The sequence below is a fragment of the Piliocolobus tephrosceles genome, chromosome 14 (genome assembly GCF_002776525.5).
Source record: "Piliocolobus tephrosceles isolate RC106 chromosome 14, ASM277652v3, whole genome shotgun sequence".
NCBI lineage: Eukaryota > Metazoa > Chordata > Mammalia > Primates > Cercopithecidae > Piliocolobus > Piliocolobus tephrosceles.
Genome location: NC_045447.1, coordinates 18362493 through 18384623, shown reverse-complemented (window position 1 = coordinate 18384623; position 22131 = coordinate 18362493). Strand labels below are relative to the sequence as shown.

The 22131-nt window shown below is 43.8% G+C and overlaps 1 protein-coding gene across 3 annotated transcripts in view; it reads right to left on the bottom strand.

Moving 5' to 3' along the window:
- CDK5RAP2 (CDK5 regulatory subunit associated protein 2) overlaps positions 1 to 22131 on the bottom strand; it is a 205825-nt gene that overhangs the window by 153600 nt on the left and 30094 nt on the right. For all 3 annotated transcript variants that reach the window (XM_023223670.1, XM_023223672.1, XM_023223671.1), the window contains exons 5-10: positions 18197 to 18273; positions 11516 to 11639; positions 8860 to 9014; positions 3086 to 3248; positions 1530 to 1583; positions 595 to 714 (exon numbers count right to left, since the gene is read on the bottom strand). In XM_023223670.1, the coding sequence (XP_023079438.1) occupies positions 595 to 714; positions 1530 to 1583; positions 3086 to 3248; positions 8860 to 9014; positions 11516 to 11639; positions 18197 to 18273 (693 nt within the window). The remainder of the gene's footprint in view (positions 1 to 594; positions 715 to 1529; positions 1584 to 3085; positions 3249 to 8859; positions 9015 to 11515; positions 11640 to 18196; positions 18274 to 22131) is intronic.

Sequence of the window (22131 nt, the reverse complement as noted above, 5' to 3'; positions counted from 1 at the left end):
AGAACCATCAGCTACCACCTTGGATCACAAAGGCAACATTCAGGTAGCTCTTTAACCAACTCACAGTCATGGCCTTGCCTCCCAAAACTCCTTATCTCACTCTTCTGTTATCCTTCAAAAGATTAGACCTGCATTGTCCAATGTGGCAGTCACTGGCCACATGTGGCTCTTGGCATGTGAAATGTGGTTAGATTGATTTGAGGGTGTGTTGTAAACATATCTGGACTTCAAATAGTTCTGAAAAAAAAGTGTTGACTATCTCATTACTTTTATTAATTACATGTTGAAATGATTATGTTTGGAGGGATAAATATATATAATTAAAATTAATTTCACTTGTTTCTTTTTACTTCTTTTAATGAGGCCACTATAAAATTTTAAATCACATACGTAACTCATATTATATTTCTTTTGGACAGCACTGGATTAGACACTCCAAAAGAATTCCCAGTTGACTAGAGGATTATTTCCCCACTTTCTATACTATCTCATCTCTCTTATAAACTTTTTATCTAAAGCTAAAAATTCAGGGTAGGACAGACCAGTCATAGAAGCTAATAAAGAAAAATCTTACTTCAAATGTATCAGACATACCTTTTTTTCCTTTGATTTTAATGCCATGGTTAAACCCTGAATGGCTTTATCCCTCTTTAAACTATTTTTCTTCTCTGTAGCAATTTCTCTTTCCTTCTCTCTCAGGTCCTCCTCAAGTGCCTAAATTAGATTAGAAAAAGATTCACTAAGTTGATGTGTTCCAACCAAAATGCACTGTAAATATATCTTTAAGAGCACACTCAAATGCAGTTATTCTATCTTATTCCTGTCAACCTGTGATTAATGTATCCAAGTAGAGCTGAACATAGTGGCATCAACTCCAAGTTACTGTGTTACTGCTCCCGGCAACAGGGCTGGGTGAAGGGAAGGGGATCAAATCAGTTAAGACGATGACAGCTATTCCTATGGGAAGGATTCCAATGCCTTCTGGAATTTGAATACAGTCACTCAGAGTCTTTGAAACCATACCAGGTTATTTGGGGGAAATAACAGATCATTAATTTCATTCCTTTTGATGGAGACTGAACTATACATTTATAGTCTGAGTTCATTTCTAAAGATAATCACCACCGCCTCCCTTCCGGGCTGTTGTGAGGATCAAATGGGATAATGGATGTGAAAGCACTTTTTAAGCTGGCAGGCACTCCACAAATGCCTCCTGCTGTGACAGAGGAACCATGGCACATGAGCAGGTCCAAATCTTCGCTCTACCTCTTCCTAGCTATGTGCTCTTAAGCAAGTGACCTCACCTCTCTGGGCCTCAGGTACCACATCTATAAAATGGGAATGCCTACTTCACAGAGTTACTGCAAAGATTAAGAAACCCTTTCTAGAGTACCTTATGCTCGACTGTCATACAGTAGCATTCAATGAATGACAGCTATGTGACACAGAATTATCTGTTGCACTCAATAAAACAAGAGGCAAGAATAGACTAAATCTTCAATACATTTTTTAAAACCATATCAACATACCTGGATCCTCTCTTCAAAGCTATTTTTCTCCTTCTGATGCTCCATTTGTGCAGCCTAAAAAAAGGTATTAATTGGTGTCAAGAGGCACGTGCAATCCCAACAGCTTCTCCAGAACAATTAGAATGAGCACGTCCTTGTCGCTTACTCACTTTCCCCCACTACTGTGGAACTCATTAAAACAAGTGTCCCCTCCCTCTCTCCGCCCCTCCCAAAACCCCAACTGATTTGAATGAAGAAAGATGTGAAGACAACAACCTACCCTGGTTGGTCACCAGCCCCACAGAGAGTAAACCACGGTGCTGCAGAACAAGATGAAGGCCTACTAGAGAGCCGTGCCGCGGAAGTGGGAAAGAGAGTTAAGAGGAGGGGCAGGAAACAACTGTGGATTACAGATGAAAATGAACTGGCAAGGCTACCGCATTCACTGCTGTGGTAGGAACACAGGCCCTGCTCCATGAAGAAACCAAGACTTTCTGTGAACAACCAGAACATCCCCAACGTGAATATACCACATGCAGCAGCTATTCTTGGTCCAACAAGAATGGAAGGCCTAGACTAAGACCTACCTGCACTTCCCTGGCCTGCCCAACCTCTTCAAAAGAGCTTGCTGGGGAGGCCGCCTAGGGCGGGGGCAGGAGTCCAGGGAGGCTTTGGGGTCAGCTACTAGTAACTCATCTCTTAGAACCTGGAAAAATGTAACAACTCCTCTGAGCCTGTTTCTTTTTTTTTTTTTTTTTTTTGAGACGGAGTCTCGCCCTGTCGCCCAGGCTGGAGTGCAGTGGCCGGATCTCAGCTCACTACAAGCTCCGCCTCCCAGGTTTATGCCATTCTCCTGCCTCAGCCTCCAGAGTAGCTGGGACTACAGGCGCCCGCCACCTCGCCCGGCTCATTTTTTGTATTTTTTAGTAGAGACAGGGTTTCACCATGTTAGCCAGGATGGTCTCGATCTCCTGACCTCGTGATCCGCCCGCCTCAGCCTCCCAAAGTGCTGGGATTACAGGCTTGAGCCACCGCGCCCGGCCCTCTGAGCCTGTTTCGAAACTTGACAAGGAGACCATGAGCTCTACCTCGCCAGGTGGCTAGGAGGATTGAACGAGGTGGTATACAGAACCCCTCCCATGCTGCCAAACCCGATACAAGTTAGTCCCCTTCCCACCCTACCTCTCAAGTTGCAGAGACCAAAGTTGGCCTCACACCTACTTCTAACCAAAAAGGCAAGATGGAAAACAACACACCACAACTGTATCGTAAGAAAACCCAAAGGATGAAAATAAAGTCCCCAGGTAACAACAAATCAACACATGGTAAAACTGAGGCAAGCAGGTAGGGACTGTTTTTTTTTTTTAAGCAACTCTTTATAGGAACAGGAGGCTGAAAAGGAAAAAGAATGTCAGGGCCCCTGACAAAGGCAGTTTCTGCTCACTCCTCAGCTGACAGGGGTCTCATATTTAGAAGCAGGCTGTGTATGAACCATGAGGCCTGAATGTGCATTCCATCTCCCACAGAGGAGTCTGGTTGGCTAATTAAAGTCCCCTCTTCATGTCCCGTCGCCTCACCTCGGTTTCTCTCTCCTTTTCTTCCCTTGGAGCAGCACAAAGTCCTCGGAGCTCTCCAGATGACACATTCTCATCAGGAGATGCCATCTGAGATTTCTCCTCTTTAAGGCACTGAATTAAAGCTTCTTTGCTCTTCAAAGACAGCTTCAACTCCTCAATCAGTCTAAAAGAGAACAAAATTTAAATATTAATTCTAAGCTGTTCTCTTAGCTCAGTGGAGCAGGAGCAGGAAGGAAATGGGGCCAGATATCTTCAAAGTAGACATATACAATGGCTGAACATAAACAGAATCACATTTTGCAGGTAGGAGATGAAGCACCAGAATTCACGTGACATTAACTGGTCCCCTGCCTGCTTCCAGTCAATTCAACTCTGAGCTTCTAGACTCTAGCCAAGGTGTGCTCCTATTCAAATACCTTCAACGGCCCCCACCAACAGCAGTGGACTACTAATTTTTTTGGCCAAGAAATCCTCTCTCCAAAAGAAATGTCACTGAAACCTTAGCAAACAAAACCAATGAAGCAGAGCTGTTCAGGTGAGTGTGGAAAAAACGGCATGTCTTGCCAAGGCTTCTCAGGGCAACGTTTAAAAACACTAACTTTCAAGATAAAGGTGAAACTCCTTTCCAGGCATTCCAGGTCCCAGGTCTTAGGACCTACCAGATCAGCGGCCACTGCCGACAGCTTCAGTCTCACAGGAAACCATCGCCCTCTCCATCTCCACTCAGTAGCCTCACTTCCAGTTCTCTCCCAAAGCCAGACTGTTTCATGCCTCTACGCCTTTGCTCATGCTATTCCCTCTAGCTAAAAGGCCCTTCCCCACCCTACCCCCACCTCACCCCCACCTCTACCTGACACCCATTCATCCTGCCAGAGCTAATTAAGCATCACCTCCCCTCCAGGAAGTTTTGCTACCTGCACCCCTAGTGCCCCCCTCAGGAACAGCTGAACATATCCATCTCTGGGCTGTGTTATCAAATAACACAATATAATTACCAAATTATCCCATATCAACTGCCCCTTGGGCATGGCAAGTAATTCAATCTCTCTGAGCCTGTGCCTCCTCAGCTACAAAATAGGGGTGACTTGCGATTGTGGACTGGAGACAAGCTATTTAAAACAGTCTTGCACTGCTCCTGGAATATGGTGGCACTCAACAAATGACAGTTGCTACAATTATTACTTTTTTTTTTTTAACATGCAACAATTAGCATTTTGTCAGAGGACTCTCAGAATAGCCTTTCTGCAGCTAAGCCTAGAAAGCAACTTCGTTTGGTAGAAAGAACAAAGATTTTGCAGTCAGACAGAGCTGCCCTAGTGAAGCACAGCTTCCCAGGATGAAGGTAAAGAGGGAGACAAAGGTAACTGAAGTACCTAGCAATGTACTAGGACACAGGGTGCCAGGCAGCACCAGTGCAACACCCCAGAAAACCTGGAAAGAGGTGTAAGATTGCCCTCTAGGGGCTCAACTTTGAAATCATCACATAATCAATGAGAGAGGTAGTCACCAAACTATAAATACTTAAAATTGAAGCACTGTGTTGTATGTAATTTTACATCAATAAAACTGATTTTTTTTTTTTTTTTTTTTTTTTTAGTTACCTTAAAGCAAGTTCTAGATAGAGAATAGAAACAGTAGGCAGGCCTGGTGGGGACTCCTGTGGCCAAGCTGGAGCACCAGGCCCATCTAGGGGAGGGGTAGCCTCAATCCAGCAAGACGATAGCCAGGGCTGCCAATCTCCTAGGTTTTAAAGAGAAGGTGGAAATCCAGACTTCTGCATGAAATTCAATTTTTTACATATTGGCAACTAATTCACACTTTAAAAAATACTGTAAGCCAAACAGAACATATCTGTTGGCATATTTGATCTGCAGGGCTTCCCAGTATTAACTGCCTTAAAGACACAAAGCAGCTCAAAGGCCAGATTGAAGGCAATAAAGTAGCTAAAGCATGCACCTTTAAAAAGGGTGGTGGGACCCCAGAAAGATATTGGTGGAGTCCATCCATCCACGTGAGGGGTCCCTGGGCCCTAAAGATTCAACACCTTGCCCTGCCCAACAGTGAGTCATCTGTGTCACAGATCTAGATCCATCTCATGAGGGCAAAACCAAGGACTCTGGCTCCAGTTCTCTGCTAACCACCTGACCTTGACTTAGCTTCCTAGGCAGGCCTGCCTTCAGGGAGGGAACATACTGATCCTACAGCCAGGAGAGTTTCACCATAAAAAGGGCCACAACCTGAGTAAAAATCCAGAGCTGGCATCCGACTGCTGCACTGGTCTCTGGGAGTGCGCCTGGGACACAGCTAGCCCTGAGAGACAGCTGTATTCACAGGACTGACACATTGGGTTTCGGTGCCTGTCCAGCCAGACCTATGGGAAATCCCAGGAAGATGCAGCCTTTAGCAAAGCCCTGATCCGACATCCATGGAGACTCCACCACCTAGAACACAGTAAGTACCTGATACACGTTAACCCTTCCCAAAGTCCCCCTTCCAAAAAAGATGAGCAATCAAGCTTCTGTGGCACATGCTAAGAGGACCACTCTCCTCTAGGATCACCTTAAAATGTGCCAGGCTCTGTACCTTCATGTGCTGTTCTCTCTGCTTGGCAAAGCGTCCTCACCCAACTCCCAGGACTCCTTGCCTTGACAAGCCCTCCCCATCCCACGCCCAGGCAGAGCTGATCACACCTTGCTTTTGTCAGAACCCTCGGCTCACCTTTATCACAGCATCCATCATGACATATATTTTTTAAACATCTATCCCCTCCCACACTGAGAGCACAATAGAAGCAGGAGAACGTTCAGCCCTTCATTCCCAGCATGCATTCCCAAGGCCACACTCAGTGGTTGGTTAAGGAATGAATCTATACTTCCTTTAACTCAAGCTTTAATCCATACACCCAGCCACATCCTAGACTCCACTCACTGAGGCTCACAGGCCCTCAAACCCAACACGTGCCATCTGAAAGTATCATCTTCCCTCTCCCTCCACCCAAAAACATTTCTTCTTTTTCCTTTTCCCCCCACAAAATTCAATAAACTGCACCACAGCTGCTCATGCTCAAAACCTGGGCAAGGGCCAGGCGCAGTGGCTCATGCCTGTAATCCCAGCACTTTGGGAGGCTGGCAAATCACCTGAGGTCAGGAGTTCAGGACCAGGCTGGCCAACATGGTGAAACTCTGTCTCCACTAAAAATACAAAAATTAGCCAGGCTTTTTTGGTGGCGGGCAACTGTAATCCCAGCTGCTTGGGAGGCTGAGGTAAGAGAATCACCCGAACCTGGGAAGCAGAGGTTGCAGTGAGCCGAGATCATACCATTGCACTCCAGCCTGGAGGACAGAGTTAAGACTCCATCTTAAAAAACAAAACAAAACAACAAAAAAAACACCTGGGCAAGGGTGTGTCACTGTAGCCGTTCCCCTCATCCCCCAAATCCAATCAGTCACCAAGTCCTTCAAGCCCATCATGTCTACCCTACGTTCTAGCCTGTTTTCCTCCATTCCCAGCTCTGTCACCTCCACCTTGATCACCATCAGCTCTTTCCTGGATTTCTGCATCAGCCTGAGAACTAGTCTTCTACCCAGCCCCAGCACCAATCCATTCCTTAAGGGCAGCCAGAAAGACCTTTCTAAATTTAAATCTGATCTTGTCATTCCCCAAAGCCCCACCTTGAACTCTTCGGTGGCTTCTTATATGCCTTTAGGATAAAACTCAAATTCTTCAATAAGGTCCATGTCACCTCCCCAGCTTCCCTCTCCTCACCTCTTCCCCACTCCTTTCCAGAACACAGCACTCAGGCCAGGCTATGCACCCTCCTGTGCCTGGATCCTGCCTGTTCCTTCTTGCCTCAGGACTGTTCTTTTACTTCCCCTTTCTTTGACCAAGTAGTTCTTCCTCATCCCAGTACTTCTCCCAGGAAACTTTTCCTAATCCCTCTAAACTGAATTCAGTAAAATATGTTAACCCAGCATTGATCCTACTTAGCCCTTATCATCCTGCTCCTCCCTCCACCCCTCCCTAAAGATCCAATAGAATCAATGAACTGACTGCTCAGCATCTGTCAGGCCCCTCAGAGGGCCTTTTCTATTCACTCTGTCCCAGGACCTCTCTTCAAACCTATCCCAAACCCTCTCCTTCCCTTTCACAGGCGCCAGGAATTCTGCCAGTCGTTTCTTCTTTGGTGGCTGCTCACAAATTCTATTCCCTGGGTCCCCTACTCCCAGTTTAACTGCTCCAGACCTGTAGCTCCCCAAGGAAGACAAGCCCATAAGCCTTCTAAGGGCTTCACTGCTGATGGGTTGGCAGAGATACAAGGGAACACAGAAATGGTTCTGTGGAATTCTCAGTCTAGTGGCTCCATGGGTGGTGCCTGGAAAGGGCAGTACTCTGAGGGGAGGCTCATTAGGAGGGCACATCCCAGGGAAGTTTCTCTTCCTAGCCATGAAGTCAAGAAAAACACAAGGTCTCAAATGGGTAAACTGAGATGATACATATTCACTCCACCGAGGTCCATGGGGAACCCAGTTTCCTCACTCACCCTGAAATTATTAATCATAAAACTTTCATTTTCCAGATCAAAGCTAAGAAAAGATCGCAGAGCACCAAATAAATGCTTGCACCTCCAAATGCTGAAGCTAGGGCACTTACATGGAGGCATGGGCTCTCCCTCTGGGTCTATTTACTTCTCTTTTACAGATAATCCCATCCCAAGGATTAGGATTTGCTCATCTGATTTTCCAAGCAGCAGACTCCAATCTCCACAGGTAGTAACATGGCAGAAGTAAAAGCAGACAACAGTTGAGAAACCAGGCAGTTAGGCCAAGCACCTAAACAACACAGTAGTGTTCGTTAATGCAGGGGACAGGCACCAAATAATCAAGAAAACGGAGCCAGTCAGTATCCTCTGAAACAGATCATTTGCTTTAGAACAATTTCTGTCAAATTCCAAGCTCAGCTCTTCAACAGATAGGTCACAAGTTAGCCAGCAGTTGGACTTAGATTTAGTTAACCTTCCACTTAGTGACTGCCAAAATAAGGCAAGAGTATCAAAATGTAAGGTTTACGGTAAGCAATAAAATCAGCTTTCTCCTCACAAGTTTTTACCAAAAGTTTGGTTGCAAAATACGACGGGCACTAAGGATTGCCTAAAGGCCATATCAACTATCCAATAGACTAGAAGGCATCCATTTTATCGTGGATCATCAAAGAGCTCTGTATTTGGTCAACACTGTTTTATTTTTGACACCTTGCCCTGTACTAATTTGTGCCTTGGGCTGCATTAAAAGATATGATGGAAAATAAATCACATGGAATTCACTGGTATTTCTTGTGGGGGCAGTCACTCACTGTTCACTTTCGGAAGAACCACAAGAGAAATTTCCTCTGATTGTGCCAACTAAAACTGGACTTCTCCTGAGTTACTAGCTTGTTTTACCTCATTCGCAATGTGAATCTTGTCTCTATCCTTTTTCCTTTGACTCCCAGGAAGCTTACGGGCAAAATCAAATGCCAACTTTAGTATCTGAGTAGAACTTTTCAGCATGAATGTCTATCAGTAGACTATCTCTGACCTCATATGACTATGCTATTCCTTTTCTCTTCCTCCTGATTTTCTCCGTAGTTTTCTTTCTATCTAACTGTGCTGGACTTGTTCCCATTAGTCACTCAAGTCCTGTGGGAAACATGGGGAGAAGCGAGGGATAAAAAGGAAGAAAAGAGAACACGCTGCCAGATAATGTGATGTCAGGGTATGACAGGGACAAGAGCCAGACCTGTCTTTCTCATCCAGGACCAGAGCCATTGCCAAGTCCCCCTTGTGCATCTTCTTCATCGCTGAAAGCTTGCTTTCCAAACTCAACCGAAGAGCCTTCTCCGTTTCTGTCCCTGCGAAGGCCTTTTCCAGTTCTGCTTGGGCGGCTTTCACATCCTAGAGTTAAATTAAATGCATTTGATGCAATTTTTCAATACAATTGGGAACATTTTGAAAGGAAATTGGATTAAAATATAAATATTTATGACTTTTTCTCCAGCACATTTCCCCTCCCTGAATTGTACTATACATGGAGAGAATCGGTAATAAATACACTTGCCAGCCATTTTTCCCTCTTGTATCCTGAAGCGTAATAGGCATTTCCAATGGAAAAGACTCAACTCTGTAAGAACTGTATTTTTGGTTTTGAAAAATCAGATCAATATTTACAGCTTCAAGAAGAACAAGGAGAAATGCTCCTCTCAATACTAAACATACATAAATTCCAAAGAGTCACCATAATTTCCATACAAATTCATCCCACACATCCCCACCGCCCTATTTTTTTAAGATAATGACTGAACAATTCTAAAGTACATTTTCTATATCTCCAAGGTGATTTAGGTGGTACAAAAAAAAACAACTGTATGTTCTTCCCAAGAGGTCAGAGAAGCCAATGAGGAAATTATCTAAATCGTGCAGGCAGTGTCTGTGTTAGGGAAAAAGGCCCTGGTGTTCATGAAAGTGACCTGGGAGTAGATATGAATCTCCAACTACTCACACCAACTGCCTCCAAGTACATCACAAAGATAAACATCAAAGAGAACTGGGTTCAAAAACCAGCTCTCCCACATACTTGCTGTGTGACCTCAGGTAGTTGTTAAACCTCTCTGAGCCTGAGTTTCCCAATCTATAAAATAGGGATAACTACTGTCCCATCAAAGAGCTGTCGTGAGTCACTGTCAAATGCTTGTTCCATCACAGGAAGCTCAGAAAAAAATGTTGGCTCCCTCCTCCCTGCCCTTGCCCTCCACAGTGATGCCCCCACCACTATCTCCCCACGGAGCTTCCTGTCACTCTCAATGAAAGCTGAAAAAAATCATGTATCATATTCTTAGACAACAACAAAGCCTGTTATTTACTAAATGCCAGTCTCCGAGCAAGGAGCTTCATTCGTATTATCTCCCATCTGCATCCAACCCTAAAAAGTTATATCCCGAGACAGTAGAGTACAGCAGTTTAGAATGCAGGTCTGAAGCCAGTTATGATATTTACTGCCTGTGTGCCCCTAAGCAAGTGACTTAGCCACTCTGTGCCTGTTTCATCACCTGTTTTAAAAAAAAAAGAAAAAGGATGAAAGAAGTATTCACCTCACAGAGGTTTATTGAAAAGATTATCTTCATGTCTATAAAGAGCTTAGGAGGATGTCTCACACAATGAAATGGTAAGCCCACAATAAATTGTTAATACCACAGTTATTATTACAATTACCGCTGCAAACCAGGTATCACTGTCCTTATTTTACAGATGATGAAGCAGAGACTCAGAGTAAGCAAATACCTTATCCTAGGTGATAAGGCTACTAAGTGACAGAGCAGAGACTCGTCACCCCAACACACGGGAAAGCACTTACAGGGAAAAACAAATGACCCAGTAAGTTAGATCTCATAATTACACTTTAGCTGAAATTCAGAATTTGTGATCAGGAGAACCTTCTTGTGGTTCTAGTTCTACCACTTCTGAACTATACTAAGTTTCTAACCCTCTCCAAGCTGTTTAAAACACAGGTATTTTGGGCCTAATAGCTACATACCCCCAAAAGGACAATTTAAGGGCTGATGTGAACATCATAAATGGAAAATTGTAAACTGCAAAAACAGTGCCTGCTCTTTGTATCCAGAAGTGCTTTTGGTGCCATTTCTCTCTATATCTAAAAAGAACCAGTTTCAGGTAGAGAAACTGTGATAAAACAACAGATATCAAAGACCAAGAATTAAATAGTATTACTTAATACTAGCTTAAAATAGATAAGGAGACAGGAATTTTTAGCCAGGAAACATCCTGACTCCCATCACAGTGATAGGAAATACCTAACTGAGAATAAATAGAAGGAGAAGTGACATGCTGTGCCTAATAGAGAAAAGACATTCTACAAGCACTGGCAGGACGGGTGGAGGGAAGCCGGATACCAGGTACCAGAGCTGGATGGACACGTAGTAGCCTAAAGGTCAGAGTCTGGTTCCAGGCTTAACTAATGTGAGGTAAGTCATTTCCCTTCTCTGGCCTTCAGCTTCCACATCTTTAAAATAATGGAGCTAAACTAGACAATAAGCAGAGTGCTGCTGTACAAAGAGCATGGGCTTTAAAATCAGCATAGTTAAACCCAGGATTAAACCTATTAGTATTAGGTTAGGCCTATTAAACGAGTTAGTACTTCTCTCTGTATTTCAGTGACCTTACACAGAAATGAAGACCACAATGGCCAGTTTGCAGGGTAAAGGGGTTATAAATTATACATGTAAAATGCCTGAAATGGGGCTACAATCCAGGAGATGCTCAATAAGGGTGGCTGTTGTTTCTCCTGAAACTGACGGTTTATGAAAAAAGAAACGAAACTGTGCCCACCTGTTATTAACCCACTGTAAGAAATACACTGCCCTCAGGATTTCCAGACTTGCCTTTTCTAAAAGGAGTATTCTTTTGGTTAGGAGATCTTCCACCTGCTGCACCTTCTTTCGAGCATCTTCTTTTACCCGCTGGATTTCAGAGCCACCAGCTTCAGCTAAGCTCTCAACTGCTTTGCTGCAAAAAGAGGCACGGGGTAAAACATGCAAGGGTGATAGTCTGATGGTCATTTCACAGCCCCAGAGAGACAAGGAATATTTGTTAGTCATTTCTCCCACAGACCTGTGCTGAGCTTCTTTTTCTTTAGCTTAATATTTATCATTCAAAAACGCAAATAAGAAAAAAGTAAGAATCCTCCAGAATCTTGTCACTCAGGATAACTAAGTCAACATTTTAGCATATAGCCTTTCAGACATTTTCTACAAAAAAGAACCATCTGGTACACATCAGTGAATTGATTTTGTTACTTAATATACCATAAACATCCTTTTGTGTCAATAAATAAAAGTCTATATCATCATTTTTAAAGGCTGTATATTAACTCAATGTATGACATGTACTACAGTTTACTAAATCAATTCTCTATTTTTAAAACATTTAAATTGTTTCTCATTTAACACATTGTATCCAATGATACTCACAAAGTTCTGAGAACAGTGCCTGGTACAAAGTAAGTATTCAATAAATGTTGGTGAAATTGTTTACTGTAATAAGCAATGTTATGATAAAAGCATCCTTGTATGTCTACTATCCAGTGACTTCCTGAGAACAGATTTCTAGAAAGGGAATAGCTGGGTCACAGGGTAAGCCCACTGCTAAGATTCCGGATAGCTACTGCCAAATTTCCCACCGGGGGCTTCCAACAAAGTATACTTCCACCAGTGGTGCAAGGAGGGCAGAGAGCTGGTCTGACAAACCAACGTGCAAAGGAGCAGGATGCAACGAAAATAAATCTGCAGGAGTAAGGGTCTGCATACTTCATCTTCTGCCAACTGAAGGGAAAAGCATTTTAAATGCATCAGGATCAATCTGTTCACACACTAGCTACCACTTAGGGTATGAAGAGGGGAGGTTACACAAGCAACCTGTACTCTGTGTTACTCTAACATAAAACACCGAGTACACACTGCTAGAGCACCATGGAATATTCTCTCCACATGATAGGCAGTGGAGGGAATGGCACGCCCAAATCAGACACAGGACTACAACCACCGATGCCAGAAGATAAACAGTGTCGGACATGACTGCATGAGCAGTCCTCATCAGATTTCTAAAATGATTGCAGGTCTCCAGAAGGCAAAATAATAAAGGAAATGCTTCCACCTAAGGCTGGTTTCTCAGAAAAACTGCAACAGAACAAATCTATTCACCACCAGCTTCCCATGCCCTACTTTAAAGATATATAAAATTTTTCCAACGGAGAGCCATGTGATCAGACACTCACATGTACAAGCCATGTGAATTTTTTTACTGAGAACAATGGAAAGTCAAGAGGACCATACTTGTTGTCCAAGTCTCAAACATGAGTTGCCTGAAAATACTTTATTAATATCTTTTTTCTTTTCACCAATAAAGCTTCAGAAGGCCCCAGTGTCATATCATTTTAATGGAATTCAATGTGAACAACTGGAAAGAAAGAACATGGGCTCTGAAGCTGCACAGATCTGCTTCTAAATTTTTACTCTATCCTCAGTGTGACTCTGGGTGAATTATGTAGCCTCACTAAATTACCTCTCACACCTCAGTTTCCTCGTGTGAAAAATGAGATGATTACCTCTCAGAATTAATGTGCTCACATATGTAGGCCTGTTCCTCTCTGATCGGAGTGCTCTGCAGCTAGCCCTTGGCCTCTGAGGCCCACACAGTGCTGGCTCCTGCTGAGCTGCTGTGAGAGGCCTCATTCTACCCTCTGCTGGGGTCTCTGCTGGCCACAGCCAAGGTGCCCATTTCCATTTCCTGATTAATGCCATTGAATGCCATCACCCCCCACTCCTGGGGCTCATTTTTGGATCGCTGTCTTGAATTCACAGTGATTCACAATCATTTCTATCACTCCTTGAGAAGAATTATACACGGCCGAAAGAATTCTGGACGAGAAGCCCTGCCTTCCCAAGCCTTGGATACAGGATTTCTCCAGTAATGAATTTCTGCTACCTGCTCACCAAGGTTTGATGCCTGGGGCTTTACAGAGCCTCCTCTATAAAATAGATCACCTCTGCTACCCCTTTCCCTTACCCCTCCACCCTACCTACCAGAGGTGCAAATATGCTGTCTCCCTCCTATCAGCCCAGGTCTAGCCTTTGTGTTTTGCTGTCTGAATCACATACATTGTCAAGAAGCTGACTATAATTTTTAACAAGTACTATTATTACTTAGTTTGTTTGAGTTTGAGTTATACCAGTAAAATATATTCCCAATAATAAATGTTCCAACTTTTCATTTATCATCTCCGTGTTTTACAGTTTCTGCAGCAATAAAATTTATACTCAGTAGTATGGTACAATTTTCCTCTACTAATGGAATTATTATTTTTGTTTGTGTTTTAAAGCTACAGAGATAAAATTTACTCGCAACAATATGACTGCTTTCGTTTTTAATGTCCCCTTATTGTAACTGATAAATATAACAGTGGAAAACCAGCCAACAAATGTTTATTTCACAGCAAGGCACAGCGTGCTCTGGAGCCAGAGCAGCCGCTACACGTTTCCCCACTCCTCGAACCTCGATTTTCTCTCCACTCAAATGGGAATACTGGCTGCCCACATAATTGATCAAATGCAATAAAGCCTGTCAAGTGCCAGACGCAGGATGTGGAACAGAGAAGGACCTCAGTAAGTGTTAGCTCCCTCCCTCGACCCTTTCTTTCCTTGCAGAATCGGGGCTAACACACAAGGTGGACAGCAAGACCTGAGGAGAGGAAAGGCTGAGAGAAACTGGTTTCATCTAGCTTTCCACCCAACACAAGAAGGTCAGATTCTATAAATGCCAGCCTCACCACCCTTTCAATCCTCCACATTTCCCCTGGATTCTTTTCATTCTAATTATGGTTCTTCAGGTAAAAGCAGGGGCTTTTCCTGTGGCAGATGTCATATCCTGTCCCCATGCCCCACCAAAAATCGTAACACTGAAAAGGGGAGTCAAAGGTATTATATTAACATAGATATTTTCCATCAGCAAGTATCCACCATAGACATACTGCTGGGTGCTAGAAAGCTAGGGTTAAAGAGAAAAGCACGACCAGGCATGGTGGCTCACGCCTGTAATCCCAGCACTTTGGGAGGCCAATGCGGGTGGATTACCTGAGGTCAGGAGTTCGAGACCAGTCTGGCCAACATGGTGAAACCCTGTCTCTACTAAAAATACAAAAATTTGCCAAGCATTGTGGCGCATGCCTGTAATCCCAGCTACTCAGGAGGCTGAGGCAGAAGAATCACTTGAACCCGGGTTGCAGTGAGCCGAGATTGTACCATTGCACTCCAGCCTGGGCAACACAGCGAGACTCCATCTCAAACAAAAAAAAAGAGATAGGCACACCTTGCCGTTCCATGGTAGATACTGTCATTGAACACATACATAGATATTGTGTATATACCAATACACAATTATCTACATACAAAAATTTAAAAAGAACATTGAACCTAGTGCTGAACTAGAAGTCAGGGACTTGAGTTCTAATGGCAGATGTGACCTTCCCGGCTGGGAGTCATGGCCCTTCCCTTTTCCTGGCCTATAGCCTCTCCTCTATGAAATGAGGGTATTCTTCAAGACTTTCCCAGCTCCCAGAACAATGATGGAATGTAAATGGAAAGTGTTTTATAAACTAACAAGTGTTATGCATAGAGTATTATCATTCTGTACCAGCGAAATCCGTTAAGAGACTGACGCAGGCTGGAGGAAGCCATGCGTGGTTCCAGATCTGAGGCTTCACAAAGGGCTGAGCAATGGAAGGCATTTGGGCTGGGAGGAGATGAGGGGGAGGAGGTCTGCTGGAGCAGAGTTAGAGCAGCAAAAGCAAGAACATTTTAGCATCCATGAACTATGTTTGGGATAGAGTTGGTAGACAGGAAGCTGGAGCAGTTTAAGAATGTTCATTGCGAACATTCTTAACAGAGCTCATGACCTTAACCCCAGACAGGAATCACCCATGACATCTCCCTTCCCATCCATCACTAAGGCCTGTTGATTCTGCTTCCCAAATGTCTGATTCACCCAGCTACTCTGTCACTCGCCTCTCACCTCAACCACTGGACTAGCTTCCTGACTGGTCTCCCAGCTTCCACTCGCGCTCTCTCCACAATCCACTTCCCACCCAGCATCCGGAATGACCTTTTCAAAAACAGAACTCTGATTGTGTCACTTGCTTAAAACCCATGACTGCTTTCCATGTGATTTTAGGATAAAGACCAAAATCTCTAGTGTTCTCGACTTCTCATATTCCCTCAGACCCATACATTCTCTTCTCCTTGAACAGTTTCTCTACCCATTCACCTTGTTAATTCCTACTTGTCTTTCAGATCTCATTTCAAATGCCACCTCCTCAGGGACACCTTTCCTGCTATATAGCCACATCTATATATTTACTCCCCTACCTGGCTGGGCGCAGCGGCTCACCCCTGTAATCCCCATACTTTGGGAGGCTGAGATGGGTGGATCACGTGAGGCCAGGGGTTCAAGACCAGCCTGGCCAACATGGTGAAACCCCATCTCTACTAAAAATACAAAAGTTAGCTGAGCATGGCGGCACATCCCAGCTACTAGGGAGGCTGAGGCAGGAGAATCGCCTGGACCCAGGAGGCGGAGGTTGCAGTGAGTTGAGATCACACCACTGCACTCCAGCCTGGCAGAGTGAAACTCTGTCTCAAAAAATAATAATAATATATATTTACTCCCCTACCTATAAATTCTCATAGCTCCCTTTATTTTACTTCATAGCTCTTTCCCCAACTTTTGTTTTTATATGTATTACTCCAAGTATTTTATCACCATCACTCCCACTAGAATGTGAGCCTCATGCATCTGTTTGCATCACCACTACATCCCCAGGAACGTAGTCCACTGCAGCACACAAGAGCCACTTAATACATATTTCTGAATAAATGAATAAAGCTAGTCAGACCACACAAGCCTGAGCAGTTTGGGAAATATACACATTTAAAGATGTGCACAAGCCTCCAAAATACTCAATCCCATGTTTTGCTATAGAGGAGGGTATGCAAGCCTTTGTGAGCTGAGGTTGCCATGTGTATGAGCTTAACTAAAAACTAGTCCAAGCCAAGACCTGCAGCAGGCAGGGCACTGAGTATGAGACAGACCAAATTCCATTACTGATCTTCAGGTTTGATAAAGTAGATTTGCCTCCCTGCCCAGAAAATAATGTACTTCAAAAAACAACAACAACATTAACAACAACTTGTTAATATGGTGATATTTATTACTTCATTCACTTATTCATTCAGAAAATACCAAGTGTGCAAGTTCAGCATAACCCGGAGAAGCTGCCTACGCCTGGCATCCTGTAGTCTGCTGAAAGCCAACAGCAGGCCAGCTTCCAGTTGCTGGACCCGGTGGCAATGAAGGGAATTATACTGGCCTGGCCCAGAGCAGTGCAGCCGTGCCCTAAACCAAGAACTCCATGGTCCTGGCCTACCACACCCAGCAGGAATTCTAGTGTCAGAACAAATGAAGCATTTCCACATAAGCTTCTGGCTAGGATCCTCAGTGAGGCAGCCCCGGGAAGTCTTATTCCACTGTCACACAACAAAACTTAGCACACTTTGGTGTTGCCACTTAACCCACAACACCCTCTACCACTGTACCTTCCTGGCATGTTATTTTTCACAGGTGTGATGAACTGCTCACCAGTCTCTGATGGGCTCTTCGAGTAGAGGGGTGGAGGGCTCTCTCTTTTCAGATCTTTGGGCAGATGTTAGATTCGAAATACTTGTGTATTTCACAAGTTATTATGTAATAAATGTTTATGAATGAGTGAATAATCAACTGATTCACAGACTGTATTTGCTGAACTGTGCTTGTTGTTCAATATTTGAATAAATGAAAATACTAGTTTTCAAATGTTTTTTAAGGAGTAGAACCTCTTTCAAGCAAAATATTATGAGGGTCCCTAGTACATTTAACAGATCTTAAAGAAAAAAAAGAAAAAGACAGTTACTCTGGCTGAAGCCCCATCCTCTGTCTCCCTGCCTCACCCACCAGGACCCCTTCAAATCACCCCAGGCTTTTACAACAATAAGAATGAACTACTGATATAATTAACAACACAGATCAATCTCACAAATACATTGTTGAGGAAACAAGCAAGCCAGACACAAAAGAAAACCTATTACATAATTCCTTATATATAAAGTTTAAAAACAGGCAGAACTAACAGTGGTCAGAACGGTAGTTATCTTTAGGGGAGAAAGGTGAGTTCAGAGACCACAAAGAGGGCTTTTACGGGGGCTGGTATGTTCTCTTTCCTGATCTGGATGGTAGTTCCACGGGTGTGTTTGCTTGTGAACATTCACGCTGTACACTTAAGATCTGTTCATTTTTCCATAATCATGGTATATCTTAAAAGCTTGTTGAAAAGTAAATAATTAAGTAAAAACAAAAACCTCTTTGGAGTCCTCAGACTCCAGATGGAAATCAGCTGTCTTAGAAAAGTGTATGGCTCTATTTCACTGACCAACCCAGTGTGGGCGACTTGCAGGCTTTCAACAGATGACGGTACTCACGAGGCTTTGACGAGCAGCCGCTCTCTCTCCTGGAGTTCCCGCTTCAGACTTTCTACTTCCACCTTGAGCTCAATGTTCTACAAGACAAGATTAAGAAAGAAAAGAAACAACGTAAAATACAGGACCTATGAAAGTCAACAATGGGGAAACTGCTTCCAGCACAGACTGACTACAGGATGCTTGTAATAGGCAGATGTTAGATTCAAAAACCCTCATTAGCCTCAGGGCACAGGGAAAAGGGAATTATTAAACACTGGTGGTCTCAAAAGAAAGACCTGGATTTCCCGAGACTTGGAGCAATTATGTAAATGCTCCAAGCTTCTAACAGCCAGAGCATTCAAATATCAAGGCATAAATGTCATACAAGGAAGGCTGATTTAAAAATTGTATGCCCTCCGCCAAGCAAATTTACAAGCAATTCTGCGGTGTGTTTTTCCCATTCCAAAGCAATTACTGGTGGTTGTTTACAATCATACATGTGGTGGCTGTAGCAGTGGGAACGTGTTACAGCTTAAAAAAAAAAATAAAACATGTGGATGGAAAACAGGAGGACACATTATGGCGTGTGTCATTTCAATATAAGATTTCAGGGTTCTCACTTACAAAAAAAGCTACCACCACATGGGGCAAGCTGTCTATAAGGAGAACCACAATGTTCTCCAACCAAATGTCTTCCTCTTAACTGAGTGGAACAAAGGGAGTCGCACACAGCCTTGGGCTTACAACTCACGTGAGAATCCAAGACAGAATCCAGGGCAAATGGAATTCAATATGAGACAGTGGAACAGTGGCAGGCTTCTAAAACTTATGCACAAATGTATCCCAGACAGAATATTAGATGAACTCATGTAGTAGATGGGGGTTTGGGTGCATAGTTTGTGGAAGACTGCTGTAAATCTACAATTTCTTGGAAATCTCCCTTTGGTTTTTTGTTTATTTATTTAGAGGCAGAGTCTTGCTCTGCTGTTGCCCAGCCTGAAGTGCAGTGGTGCTATCATAGCTCACTGCAGGCCTCAAACTCCTGGGCTCGAGGGATCCTCCCACCTCAACCTCCTGAGTAGCTGGGACTATAGGCGTGCACTCCTATGCCCGTTTGTTTTGTTTTGTTTTGTTTTTACAGATGGGGTCTTGCCATATTGCCCCGGCTGGTATTGAACTTCTGGTTTCAAATGATACTCCTGCTTCAGCCTCCCAAAGCACTGGGTTTACAGCTCCTCTTTTATTTTAATAATCCACACCAACTTTATGTTGTACTCCATAATACATGTGTTTTTCATTTTTCGTTTTTTTGAGATGAAGTCTTGTTCTTGTCATCCAGGCTGGAGTGCAGTGGTGCGATCTCAGCTCACTGCAACCTCCACCTCCCGGGTTCAAGTGATCCTCCTGCCTCAGCCTCTGAGTAGCTAGGATTATAGTAGGCACCTGCCACCACACCCGGCTAATTTTTTGTATTTTTAGTTGAGATGGGGTTTCACCATGTTAGCCAGGCTGGTCTTGAACTCCTGACCTCAAGTGATCTGCCCACCTTGGCCTCTCAAAGTGCTGGGATTACAGGTGTGAGCTACTGCATCCGGCCACATGTGTATTATTTAAACAAAAATACTTCCAGGCCAGGCACAGCGGTTCGTACCTATAATCCTAGCAGTTTGGGAGGCGGGCGGATCACTGGAGGTCAGGAGTTCGAGACCAGCCTGGCCAACATAGCGAAACCGTCTCAACTAAAACTACAAAAATTAGCCAGGAGTGGTGGCGCATGCCTGTAGTCCCAGGTATTTGGGAGGCTGAGGCAGAAGAATCGCTTGAACCTGAGAGGCAGCGGTTGCAGTGAGCCAAGATAGTACCACTGCAATCCAGCCTAGGTGACAGAGCGAGACTCTGTCTCAGAAAAAAAAAAAAAATCATTTCAAGTAAGATTTACCATCTCACAGGATACGCCTCCCTCCTTTCTGGCAAGCAGCCCTAGAGAAACAAGTGCTTCAGGTTGAGAAGTACAGCCATGACACAAAGGTCACGGGTGTGTGACCAAAAGGACGTAGGTTTAAATTCTGTCTCTACTCTCTACAAGAGGAGACCACAGAGTCAGTGGCTACTCACTTATTCATTCCTTCATTTCGCAGAAACTTACCAAGCACTGTGAAGGACCGACCACAGAAGACACTGAAGTGAACAAGACATGCTAACGTGGAATACAAAACTAGAAGCACAATACTGTAACTGTCCTTAGACACATAAGTCCACAGGGTGACAAAGCAATGCTTCTCCTTTCCAATCCCTCAAGTGTCAAAAACAAAACATAAAAGCTCCCATGACATGAGGGCTTTAAGGATTAAATGAGCGAGCAAATGAGAAAAGCCTCGGAGACAGGGCTTAAAATAGGTTATCTTCTTCACTGTCAAACAACAAGAACTAAAGAAGTCATCTATGAGGCAGAACTTTTTCTTGAAGAAAGTGATCTTTGCATAAAGGACCCTGGGTAACAGTGTACAATGTCTTCAACTGTGATTTTGTGAAAAATGCAGAAACATCCTTCAAACAGAGGATTCTTTTTCCAGCTCTCAGAAGGGTGGAGAGCTTCTATTTATGAAATGATATAATATACTCTAAGTGCTTCACTTTCTGATGAACCAACAGGCACTCCAATTTAATACATTCAAAAGAATTAATACTAACTTGTCCATTTGGCTATTTTTCTCAAGTCCAATATCTCAAGTTATAAACTCATATACATAATTGTAATTTCCAAACCAAAAGTCAGGGTACCTTCAAAGCATAAAATGGAATATTATGAAACTATAAAAAAAAGGCAGCTTAGCGCAGTGGCTCATACCTGTAAGTCCCAACACTTTAGGAAGCCAAGGCAGGAGGATGGCTTGAAGCTAGAAGTTCAAGACCAGCCTTGGGCAACATAGCAAGACCCCATCTCTATAAAAAGCAAAAATTTTAAAATGCCAGGTGTGGTGGTGCATGCCTGTAGTCCCAACTACTAAGGAGACTGAGATGGGAGGATCCCTTGAGCCCAAGAGTTCAAGGTTGTAGTGAGCTATGATCACGCCACTACACCCCAGCCTGGTGACAGAGTGAGATACTGTCTCAAAAACAAAAAGAATAAAGAAATTCATTCTTAAACTACTCTTAAAGAAAGATATCCAAGATATCATTAAGTAAAGCGAGGTGCAGTGCCTCGCGCCTATAATCCAAGCACTTTGACAGGCCAAGGCAGGTGGATCACTTGAGGCCAGGAGTTCGAGACCAGCCTGGAGAACGTGGCGAAACCCCATCTCTACCAAAAATACAAAAATTAGCCAGGTGTGCTGGTTCACATGCAATCCCAGCTAATCAGGAGGCCAAGGACAGGAATTACTTGAACCTGGGAGGCAGAGGTTGCAGTAAGCCAAGATTGTGCCACTGCACTCCAGCCTGGGCAACAGACGGAGACTCTGTCGGAAGAAAAGAAAAGAAAGCAGAAAAGAGGCCGGGCGCGGTGGCTCTAGCCTGTAATCCCAGCACTTTGGGAGGCCGAGAAGGGTGGATCACGAGGTCAGGAGATCGAGACCATCCTGACTAACACGGTGAAACCCCGTCTCTACTAAAAAAATACAAAAAAAAAACTAGCCGGGCAAGGTGGTGGGCGCCTATAGTCCCAGCTACTCCGGAGGCTGAGGCAGGAGAATGGCGTAAACCTGGGAGGCGGAGCTTGCAGTGAGCTGAGATTGCAGTGCACTCCATCCCGGGCAACAGAGCAAGACTCCGTCTCAAAAAGAAAAAAAGAAAACAGAAAAGAAGAAAAGAGAAAAGAGAAGGAAAGAAGGAAGGAAGGAAAGAAAGGAAAAAAAGAAAAAAGAAGGAAGGAAGGAAAGGGAAGGGAAGAAAGAAAAGAAGGGAAGGGAGGGAAAGGAAAGGAAAGGAAAGGAAAGGAAAGGAAAGGAAAGGAAAGG